The sequence below is a fragment of the Panthera uncia genome (assembly GCF_023721935.1).
Source record: "Panthera uncia isolate 11264 chromosome B2 unlocalized genomic scaffold, Puncia_PCG_1.0 HiC_scaffold_24, whole genome shotgun sequence".
Lineage (NCBI taxonomy): Eukaryota > Metazoa > Chordata > Mammalia > Carnivora > Felidae > Panthera > Panthera uncia.
The window spans coordinates 96,753,133-96,764,899 of NW_026057580.1; the positions used below are offsets into that span (position 1 = coordinate 96,753,133).

Consider the following 11,767-nt stretch of genomic DNA (forward strand, 5'->3'; position numbering starts at 1 on the left):
AAAACTGACTAAAAGATAAAAGGAAATTCGGAAATTGAGGTACCAAAGAAAAACTTTGCTATTTTAAAATGTTATGTATGTTTTTTTAAGGAATGTATTAATGTTTTTCTGTTTCCCATAACAAAACCCTTGGGGTTAAATGAGTTCTTGTCATCTAGCATAAAGATATAGTCAGCTATATGACATTACTTCTGCGATATAGTAATTGATGGTTTCCAATCAACTGATGTATGAATGACCTTTAGCTACATAGCCATTTCTCAGTAGGACTGCTGGTGTACTTGGGTCACTCAGAGTATGCAAAAAGTCACTGCATATCATCATGGATATCTAGTTAATTTATTTCTTGGAATTGATCTAGAAATTCATATGTTTATGGTGTAGATAATGTCTTCTAAGAGCATTCCTTCAGCAAAAGTGGATCATTCAGGTAAACTTCTATTACTTTTTGGATGCATGAATTTTTTGCAAGGTAATAAAAGAATGTTTGCATGGATTAAACTAAGACTCTTGCTGCGCCAGCAAAATTGCTTGTTCTTTATGATACTTCTCGGCTAGCACAATGACAGTCCTGCACTGAGCTGGAATTTCTGAAATTTCAAATGGTTGTGGCTGTGCTGGCTCTTCTCTGCATGGGGGTGTCTGCAAGCTGCTCCTTCTAGGAAATGTACCATGCTCTGGAGTTAAGGGATCACATATAAGGTAGAATAGTGGGGGGAAGAAAAGCAGTACTTGAGAAGTTTGTTATAGAAGTTTGTTATAGAAACTCTTTTCTCTTCCATTGCTCTTATGAATTACTGGATATGTCATGGTACATTCATAGAAGTCATAATGGAGAAATTGTCAGTTCCAAGCCTGCTTTTTGAAGATTTTTGTCTGCTTGACATTTCAGCCTAGGTCAAATAATAGTTCATTTCCCTAGCCCCTGGTTTTCAAACTTGCAGCTACAACCAAAATCTCTATTGTTATTGATGTAATATCTAACCAGAGGATTGGGAATAGCATATATACTGAAATATAGCCCTTGCTCAGAGTTTTACTTTATTCACTATGAAGACCCAGAAAATTGGGTCACATATTTGGAAGGGATCTAATCAAAATATCTGAAAGGTGTCAAGCCACTGAAAGTTGTCACTGAAGCGAAATGAGTGTATCCTTGAAGCTTCTTTGAGTGTGTGTGGTTTTCTAAAAACGTTAAGCACAAATTATTTGTTACTGATATCTAAATCAATAGAAAAATCCCCAACAGAAAACCAATGGCTAGTGAATATATGAACTGAAAGAAACACAGAATCAATCAGCTTGCTGAGAGCTAAATGGGGAGGGGCCCTTCTACAATGACTCCCTAAACCTTTTTCTCACCAGTCCTGGTATGTGATCATTCTGCCGTGCTTCATGAGCCATCTATTCTCTCTTTCTTCCTTTAGTATGGGATGAACACAACATTTCCTCTTTTAGTCTTCATTTTATTTAGTGTCTGTTTCAACATAGGACAACAGTTAAACAATTTGAGTCATTTCCAAAGACAACAGATACAGTGATGATGGCTTTTATCAATTACTGATGGATTTTTAATGTTGTGTCACATACTGGGTGCAGCTTACTCAAAGCATAAACATGCCTGCAATGAACATTCCAGATTTAGAGCCATGATTCCTTGAGGCAGTTTTTCATCATAGAGTTTTAGCTTCTTCTGCAGTGAATAGAGAAGGTACAATGTAGAGAACTGAGTGCTTTGTAAAAGGTCACATTTGCTCCTTCATCTGGTGTGAAATCTCTGTGGTTAATTTTTGAGTAGAATTTTTCTCCAAAATGTGTTGGGAAGGGGAGGAGTATAGATACTTACAAGAAGGTACTTATAGGGTAAATGAAAACAGCCATATGTATTTATAAATAATAGAGCTTATGTGAATTTCAGAGACTATCTGAACCAATTTTAGAAAGGTTTTGGGTCTAGAGAAATAATATTTAAATTGTATATGATATTGAGTGTTGAATCACTGAATTGTACACCTGAAACCACTATTACACTGTATGTTAATTAACTTGAATTTAAATAAAAACTTATACATAAATTAACGAATTAATTTGAGAAATTCAGAGCAGAAATGTATTTAGCAGTCCTTTATTACTACCAATTATTTTGATATTATTGCCATCAGCAATAACATCATCCTGAGACTATGGCATAGTTAATAAAATACCCTTTCATGTTTATTTTCATTCACTTTATTCCCCCAAATCCTTTAAATTATATTTTATAAAAACTTCCTTTATGAAAAGTGTCAAACGTATATAAAAACTAGAGAGGACAGTATGATGAATCCCCTTGTGCCTATCAACTCATGGTCACCTTCCCATTTCTCCCTCCCTGTATTATTTGGAAATCATATCTTGGACATCAAACATTTCTTCCATAGATGTTTTGGCATCTTTTATTTGTTATATAATCTGTCCCTGCTTTTTTTGAGTTATTTGCCAAGTATATTTTTGTAGCAATTTTCTAATTATTCTATTCATTGACTCTGAAAAATACCACTTACGGTAATATTTCTTGAAACAAATTCCAACACAAATTACTAGAAGGCAAATTAGCATTCATTCATGCATGGGAATGCACTTTGAAGATGAAAAGCATAAAATTTTGGAGCTGCCTGTTACCTAACCTAAGAAAGAAACAGAGCTTCATTTCCTTTATGTATTTCTTTAATGTGCAAAATAGTGTCCAGTCTGGTGGCCCTTAGGCATGTCACCCACTCATCTTGTAGCCTAACTCTTTGTATCATTTCTTTCAGACAATGCTTCCATGAACAAGTCCTTGTCCAAATTGACCCATGCCGATGGAGAACAAACATCAATCATCCCCGTCCACCAGGTCATTGATAAAGTCAAGGGTTATTGCAATGCTCATTCAGATAACTTCTATAAAAATATTATCATGTCAGACACCTTCAGCCACAGCACAAAGTTTTAATGTGTTTAGTAGAATAAAGAAGAATCTGTCTACAGAAATGTGAAAATCTGCAAGCTGTGGAAGCTATGACTGGCACTTGTGAACGTGCTATGACCTAGGTAACTGCATGTTCATATAGGAGGAATGGATTTTGTTAAGAAGGCTTTTGTAAAATTTTAAAATCTGTCTTTCAGTGTATTTCTTCCATGGGGGCATTTCCACCATCACTAAAACTTTAGTACTGAGAGTAACATGACCCAGTAGGTACAGGGGATATGAATTTTTTAAATATATAATTGGATCAGACTCATCAGAACTCGGGGAGCCAGGGGACATTAAAGTTAGCAGACAAGGGAGGGGCAGAGCTAGGAAAGTGTAGTTTATGGCTCATAAACACCCCACTTTTAGGTTTTGGATATGGCCATTGGCTACATCATCTTTCTCAACAGTGAGAAACATACAACTAGTCATAACTAAGTTCTGGTGCTAGTTTCTATGAATGCAGTAGCATTTCTACATTTTCAGTAACATTTCAACCACAGATACAAAAGAATACTTAATGTCTGATCCAAAGATTGGGAAGGAATTCTTTCTTATTCTACCAAATGCTTAACCTTCAGGACATTAATATGCTTAAGAAAGAAAGAATTTCCAAAATTTTGACCCAGTTAATATGAGACCCTGTAAATTTCTACTATTTCACTTATCCTACGCAAGACACAAGGCTTAAGCGTCATCATTAATTAGAATTTAATCCCATACATTTGAATCAAGTATAATGTTGATTTTCCATTAATGTAGACTTCCCACTACTTGTTGAAGAATGAATCCCTTAGACCTCTGGTTTTTCTCCCCTACTGTCGTTTGAACCCACAGACTTATGGGAGGAACAAGAATTTCCATTAAGCATATTGTGTATAATAGTCTCTCCCTTTTAGGAAATATAATCATTGAGACTCTATGGTCCTGTTCTTGCCCTAGAGACTAAGACATTTCCATTTGCACAATTAGAAAGCCTCTTCCTTTTCAAGTGCTTTGTTCCAGAGAATATAAACTGGGGCATATGGGTAACTTGTCATAATCAAAATAATTTATAAGCACGTGGGTCTGCAATTGCTAGTCTAAAAACCATTTGTACATAAGTCCTCTGATTCTAAGAGCCAGAGCAGATCTGGCAAGATAGATGGTGTGTTTTTTTTATGAATTAGGTTTCTGCATGCAAGGCATGTATATTAAGCAGTTTTCTTAATTTTCAAACTACCCTAAGTAATATGCTTGCTAGTGAATGTGTTGGAGACGATATTTAAATTGTTTTTAAGTGATAGAGTTGTATCTAGGTCCTTAGAAATTGGTCTCAGTACATATTGTACCTTTATATTTGCTCTGAGTTATCTGTGAAGTATCAGGTTCTGGGAGACATCAGCCTAAGTGACCAGGAGAGAAGACATTCTGGCACCACCAATCTACTTAAAGGCAGAAGCCAGGACTGAGCACTTGAGAGCCTTTCTCTCTGCTCAAAATACAGGTGGCTCTCAGTCTTAGACCTAGGAGAGTTGTCAGGCTGTACAGCATCTGAGGGGCCTCTCACCTTTTGTTGATCTTTAGTCATAAAGCTATTTGCCAGACTTGACTGGATGGTAAGATAATATGGTGTGGGGTTTTATTACCATTTCATTTTGCAGCAGCATGGAACATTGCCCTAGGAGACATGAGCTTTCCCTGGCTTGGCTTTCACAAGGGAGGAGTGTATATAGTAGGAAAGGATAATAAATCTTAAGGTCACTAAGATTCACTACAGTAGAGCCAAATCCTTTTCTATAGGCATATTATTAACAGGCTGCTTATTCTGGCAGAGGTTACATGTAGATGAAAATCAATCATAAATAGTCACTGAATATTCATACACTTTTCCCCAAGCCTTAGAGATTCGTGATAGAATTTCATTAGCTTTCTACTATGATATTTCTATCCCAAAGCTCCTATTTAATTAATAGTAACTGAGAGATAGCTTCCAAAGTGGCTTTGATTTCTACTCATATTCATTCAGATCTGGGAAAATGTTTTCTTTTTTTTCATATTTGACAACGATGTCAACTCTGAGTTAGAAATTTCCAGTAATCAGGTAAGGAGAGATGAAGAAGCAGCTGAGTAAAAGCATTTGCAGGTGGATTTAAGACTGAGCCAAATTCTACGCTCCATTCCGTGCATGGGCTTTGCACCTTCGTTGGGTTGCCTCAGAACAGAATTGCAGGAATTTAGCTGTGGAGCCAAAATTTAGGTTAGCCTAACCTTGAGAATAATATCAATTCAGCTCCCCTGTTTTTGTTTTTAATTATTTTTCTTTTTTTTTTTTTTAACTGCATTGTGTTCATCTAGGGTCCTCAGATATCATCTATTCTTATCATTGTTCCCTGCATCGTAAAGCTTTTCTTTGTCCATCATTGGCATAGACTCTTTTGTACATATTTATTTATTTGTGTTTATAAATGCCAGCTCGTTTCGTATCTTAGCTTTATATTGCCTGGATTTGTTATTTTTATAATTAACTTTCTTTGGGAGAGACTGTATGTATACATATGTTTTTCTGAATACTTTGTGAAATCGTTTTCTGGAGCAATATCTTTGAATATGATGAATAAACATGACTGTGAGTGCAAATTAGAATTAGTAGTAAGAAGCTACTATAGCTGATTTGCCATTTTAATTAAATGGAAAGTGTTTTTCAAATAAATACTTATGTTGTTCATGTTCCAAATTATTCAATTCCTTTATGAGTAAGCATTTTGATTTCTGACTCTTAAATAGGAAAAGATCATTTGACAGCCGGAAAATAACCCGCCACCAATTAAACCAGTGACATGATGCTACTTTGCCAAAACACTGAGAATGAATATATTACAAAGATCCAGTTCATTGGTGATTAATGCATGTGGAAGTTCTTGAATTTTCTTAAAACGATTGATGTGAAGCCAAGCTTTGGAGGATGAGAAATAATGTTGGTTCCTTTCTGAGGGTGTCTTCAGCATCTTGAAAAAGAGAACCCAGTCAGTAATATTATGTGAAGTTAGGTCCTGAGGTGTTTTTTTCACATTTATAGTTGCTGCTTTCATTGTGGGAATCTTAGAAAATGACAGAATTTAGCCAGCTCCACTTGCATGATTAGAACAGAACCTCCCCACATCCCTTTACTGTGGTTATTTCGGATAACTCTTTTCTGCAGAGGGCCAAGGCCAATTTGGCTCACAGCCCTACTCAGTGCTAAGTTGTGAGGCGTGTTGGCCGGTCACCGTGAAATCAGGTCTTCTGAGCCAATGTTCACAACTCCCGGCCAAGCCGTGGTAAGAAAACTGACAAGTGGTTTCTTAAGATTCATCTACAGTAATATAGAAGCAGGCCACTTCGGAAAGCCCAGGGAGTAGCCACAGCAAGCAGACGGGAAACACTGATTTGATTCTCAGGCTGGCCTGTGTTTGTAACATTGTGAAATGTGGAGGAATTGGGCTTTACACACACAGTGTTTTGGAAGCGTTTCTGTTTTCAGTTGAATAAAATTCTACTTTTCTCCTATAAAGGCATTTAAGATCTCTCTTTTCACTCTCTCACCCTCCCTCCTCACAAGCTTCCTCCTTTTCTCCCTCTGCCCTTCTTCCCTCTCCCTTCCTTTCTTCTTCCCACCCTCCCTCTTCATTTTAAGGGAGAATACTTAAAGTAACAGTTTTCTTTTTCTGTTTCCCTAGAGAAAAATAAGAATAAATGTGAAATATTCAAATGTTTGCATTTATATTCTATAGCCTGTCAAAACAAAAAATGGGAAAAAAACATGATGTGCTTTATTACCCCAAGCAGCTTCAGCCCAACGTGGGTAATTTGGACTTGGTAGGAAAAAAATCAAATTTATAAACACGTTTGGATACCAAATACTTCTTTACTCCCTCTTCTAATTTTCAGTAGTATTCTATAAGGGAGTATTGTTGTTCTAATCTTCCATTAGGGGAAATTGTTGATTAAAGATGGTGAGTAGCCTGCTGTGGCCACATGGGAGGTAAGAGTGGGTTCAGACCTAAGTCCATTGGACTTTGGGTTCACTATTCTACATCAGAGTGCCTTGTGGCCTTCTTCAAAGAACCTGCACCTTAATGAAGGCAGGCATTCCAAGGATGGGATGCATGTCATGAGATTGCAGTGAAAGCTTCCAGAACTTCAGATAGAAGCTCTGGACCAGCAATATGTCAGTGACGTTTTGGTCTTTGAAGTTCCAAGAGATTCTGGTAGGCTTCTCCTGACAGTAAGGAAAGTCATTCCAGGCATGGAAAGTCCATGGCAGTGAGTGCAACACAGCTGAGGTTGGCTTGACTGTGGGGTGGGGAGCTGTGTGGAATCATCAAGAGGCTGAGTCCAGCTCACAATGTTAGACTGGGTGTCTGGGGCAGACACAAGGGAGACCTACAGGCTCTAGGCAGGGAAGGAGCTGAATCCTCACTGCAAGGTGACTTTAGGACGGTGAGTGTAGAAAGCCAATTAGAAGGCACAGGGCCTGGACCCAGGAAGAACAGTGAAGAGGCCTTTGGAGAACTTGTCAGAAGAGCAAGGGAATTCAAGGAATGGTGTGTTGGCCCACAGGTCTTAAGGGAGTGATGACACCTTCCACAAGGCTTCCAAAGCAACACAAGCCCACCTTTACCAGGCATCAGCCCACTGTACTTAGAATGGTGGTGAGAGGTGCATGGGTGGCTCAGTCGGTTGAGCAGCCGACTTCAGCTCAGGTCATGATCTGGTTTGTGAGTTCGAGCCCCACGTCAGCTCGCTGCTGTCAGCACAGAGCCTGCTTCCCATTCTCTGTCCCCTTCTCTCTGGCCCCCCTCCACTTGCAGTCTCCCCAACATAAACATTTTTAAAAAGGGGGTGAGGTCCCCAGTTGTTCCAGATGCCACAGGGTTAAAGGAGCTAAGAAACAAAGTAAGTCTTCCATGAAACAAAAGCTGCTTATATCAAGAAATGTGGCAGAAGGGGGGAGAAGAAGGGGTGGTCTTATGTGAAGGAGTACAGTTGACCCTTGAACAAGATGGGTTTGAACACAGATCCACATTACACATGGGTTATTTGTATAAATACTGCAAATGTGTTCTCTTCCTTGTAATTTTAATAACGTTTTCTTTTCTCCAGCTTACTTTATTGTAAGAATACATTTACAAACTATGTGTTCATTGATTGTTTATGTATCAGTTAGGTTTCTGGCCAACAATCTGCTATTAGCAGTTAGGTTTTCAGGGAGTGAGCTTATGGTGGTTGTCACCTGCATGGAGGTAGGCACCCCTAATCCCATGTGGTTCAAGGCCCAACTGTACAAACATAAGGGACAGGTGTCTCATGGAGTTTTGTTTCTCATTTATGAATGGAATACAATTAGTTGAAGGTGAAAAGGAAGGCAGAAGAGGGTGGATGTGTTTGTGGAAGGGTTCCAGAGGTGAGAGATTGAGAACTGCAGGGAGAGAGTTGGCCTTGGCAAAGGGAAGAGACGGTGTCCTTTGAAGGTGGAAAAATGATTATTACATGAGACAAGGCGGGGGGGGAGGGGGGGGGGATAACCAGACCGATAGTAAGGAAAGTTTGTTGAGTTTCCTGATTTTTATCAGTTAAAATAGTTAGAGGCTCATTTCACCTAAGAGAGGTAGTATCCGGATGAAGATCTGAGTAAAATTTAAAAGATTTAGAACAACCTTACAGGGAATGCAAATCCTTGGCTAATTTACATTAAATAAATTAATAAGTGGTGTTTGCCCTTAGAGTAGCTTTTACAAGTATATTCCCTAAGTCATCTCATTCAAATATTTTTATTTGATGTTTTTGAAAAGCTAGTTTATTTCAAGGTCATAACCCAACAATGTTCTGAAGTCTCAAACCTTATTGATCAAGGATTTACTTTAAACATTTATAAATAATTGGATGATGAATTATTTCAGACAAACTCCAAAATCTTTTGAATCTTTCAAATGACATCTTCTGGTTGGCTTGACTTACTTTCATTCTGAATTCATTTAAATGATTTTTGTAAATTCAGGATGTAATTAGAATAAAATATTTGATATTCACATTAAATATACTTTAATATTAATATGGATAGTGTCTGGTCACAGTGCATTGAGAAAATAACAAAACAAAATAGAGTTTGAATACTCTAGGAGCAAAAGAAAGACCTATAGAGCACTGCAGTATTTTCCTGATTTTCCTGTTTCATTGTCCTGAATAAAGCTCAATCAATGAAGGATATTAAGTGATTACAACCATGTAGCCTTCCTACAACGAATTCACTGTTCAGAGCTAACAGATATGTCATGAAACTCTTTTAACTCAAAAGATAATATGTTTACCTGTAAAAATTTGAAATAAAACCATTACTGCCAAATTAGAACTAATGGATCATCTTCCTTAACACGATAGCAATAAAATGCCCACATAAACTTGACACATTATATTATGCTGTTTTTTTTTTAATTTCACATGTGTATGGCTTTTCTACTGAATGAGGTTAATATTAAAGGTTATGTATATGCTCATCATTTTCATAGGTGATAGCATATTGCTAGCCACGTAACAGGTGTGTGTTTTTAATGTTTATTAAATTAAGCTGAAATACATATGTAGTTTGCTGGGTCCATTTGCATTTTATATTTTGCAAAAGTTGATCTCCAAAGTACCTTGGATTTTGGTGGGCTTGCAAGAACATAGATTAGAAATACAAAGTAAAGAGGAAAAATGTATTAGAATTATGCTATCCAAGACCTTTACCCTAATTACTATCTGTCACCTTATATGGTACAGGCAAGTGCAATAAGAATTTAAAAAAATATCCACCAATTTGGTATTAACTCTAAATCCTTTTTAATGGTATTGGAAAAGGAACTAGCTTCAACTCAAGTCTGAGATAAATAAACATATAAACCTGCTTTTGAGCAGTTGTCTTGGGAACTGTTTAACAGCTCAAACTAACTTCAATATTAGGGAATTTAATGTAAAAGCACAGAGGTACCCATGGAGCCTGGCAACCACATGTGCAAACAGACTTGGAAATCTGGGACCAAGGGATGATGGTTTGAACATCAAGCAGTAATTTTTTTTGTGATGCTATACTTGTTGGTTTTGTTTTTTAAGACTTCATTTTTTAGAGCATTTGTAGGTTCATAGCAAAATTGAGAGGTATGTACAGAGTTTCCCCATATACCCCTACCCCCTACTCATACTCAGCCCCCACCCCATAATCAACATCCCCCACCAGAGTGGCACATTTATCACAACTGGTGAACTCGCACTGACACATCATTATCATCCAAAGTCTGTAGTTTACCATAGGATTCATTTTAGTGGTGCACATTCAATGGGTTTTGACAAATGCAGAATGCTGTGTGTCCATCACACAGAGGATTTTCTCTCTCCCAGAAATCTGTGCTCTGCCTATTCATTTCTTTATCCCCCAACACCTGAGAACCACTGAGTTTTTTACTGTCTTCAGTTTAACCTTTTCCAGAGTGTCAGATCGTTGGGATCATATAGTATACAGCCTTTTCAGATTGGCTTCTTTCACTTTGGAATTTGCATTTAAGTTTCCTCCTTGTCTTTTAGTGGTCCGATAGCCCATTTCTTTTTAGTGCTGTATAATAAATAATGCATTGTCTGGATTCACGGCAATGTATTTATCAGTTCACCTATTCAGGGCATCTTGGTTGCTGCCAAGTTTGGGCAATTATGAATGAAACTGTTACAAACATCCGTCTGCAGGTTTTTGTGTGGACATAAGCTTTCAATTCCTTTGGAGAAGTACCAAGGAGCACGATAGCTGGATTGTATGGTGAGAGTGTGTTCCATTTCATAAGAAATCAGCAGACAGTAATGTAGTGAAGCTATGGTGTTTCATCTTTGCACACTGATCCGTATCCGCCGCAGACTCACTTCCTCTCAAGACCTCATAGCTATGTTGTACATGAGGTCTGAAATTATCATTGTGCCAATGCTGGCCTCAACCCTAAATGTGAATTTACATCCCTGGTTCGGAATACCGTGTAACCTCAACTTCGGTATCTCTTCATTTAAATTCTTGAGAAAGACCCCCTGATTGGATTAAGAGGTACAACCTTCCAGTAACAAAACAAATTACAGGGATGAAAGACACAGAATAGGAAACATAATCTATAATATTGTAATAACGTCACGTGGTGATGGATGGTAACTACACTTCCTGCGGTGAGCACAGCATAATGTATAGAATTGTTTTATCACTATGATGTACACCTGAAACTAATACAATATTGTCCGTCAGCTATGCTTCAATAATAATGATTTTAAAAGAACAATAAGAACCTTACAAATCAGAAAAAAAATAATTAAAAAAGGCCCTAGTTGACCCAGCTTTATTCGGGGTGGGGGGAGTATACCTTGTCCAAGAACACACAATATGACTGGCCACCACAGGCTTACCCATCAAAGAGGCTGTGGATGGGAGAGGGGTGAACTTATTCAGACAGGACAGGTGGATTATGAAAAAAAAGCGAGTTATTACTAGCTCACTGTGTCAGCTTGGGTCATCCAGGGAGCAGTACGGATATAGAAACTCAAGTGATTTACTGGGAATAACACCTGTGAAAGACAAAGGAGCTAGAGAGGGAGAAGGAGGGGGCAAAGGAGCGCCTGCCTGCAGGTGTCACACCCATTTAAGGAGAGTTGGAGGGAGGAGGATGGTGTAGGAAGAGCCCTGGAGTGCAGTCCAACTCTGAGGAAGTCCTGGCAGCCCAGCGGGGCACCCTGGCCCCAAGATCTCTCATC

At 38.1% G+C, this 11,767-nt stretch overlaps 1 protein-coding gene across 3 annotated transcripts in view; it reads left to right on the plus strand.

Annotated features, from left to right (window-relative positions):
- The window catches only part of ADGRG6 (adhesion G protein-coupled receptor G6), a 140,544-nt gene extending 134,860 nt beyond the window's left edge, over positions 1-5,684 (plus strand). For 2 of the 3 annotated variants that reach the window (XM_049654465.1, XM_049654466.1), the window contains one exon: positions 2,796-5,684. In XM_049654465.1, coding sequence (XP_049510422.1) covers positions 2,796-2,974 — 179 coding nt within the window. In that variant the 3' untranslated portion in view covers positions 2,975-5,684. Of the gene's footprint in view, positions 1-384; positions 431-2,795 lie in introns of all 3 variants that reach the window. The other variant, XM_049654467.1, reaches the window with a different exon arrangement.
- The last annotated feature ends 6,083 nt before the right edge of the window (positions 5,685-11,767 follow it).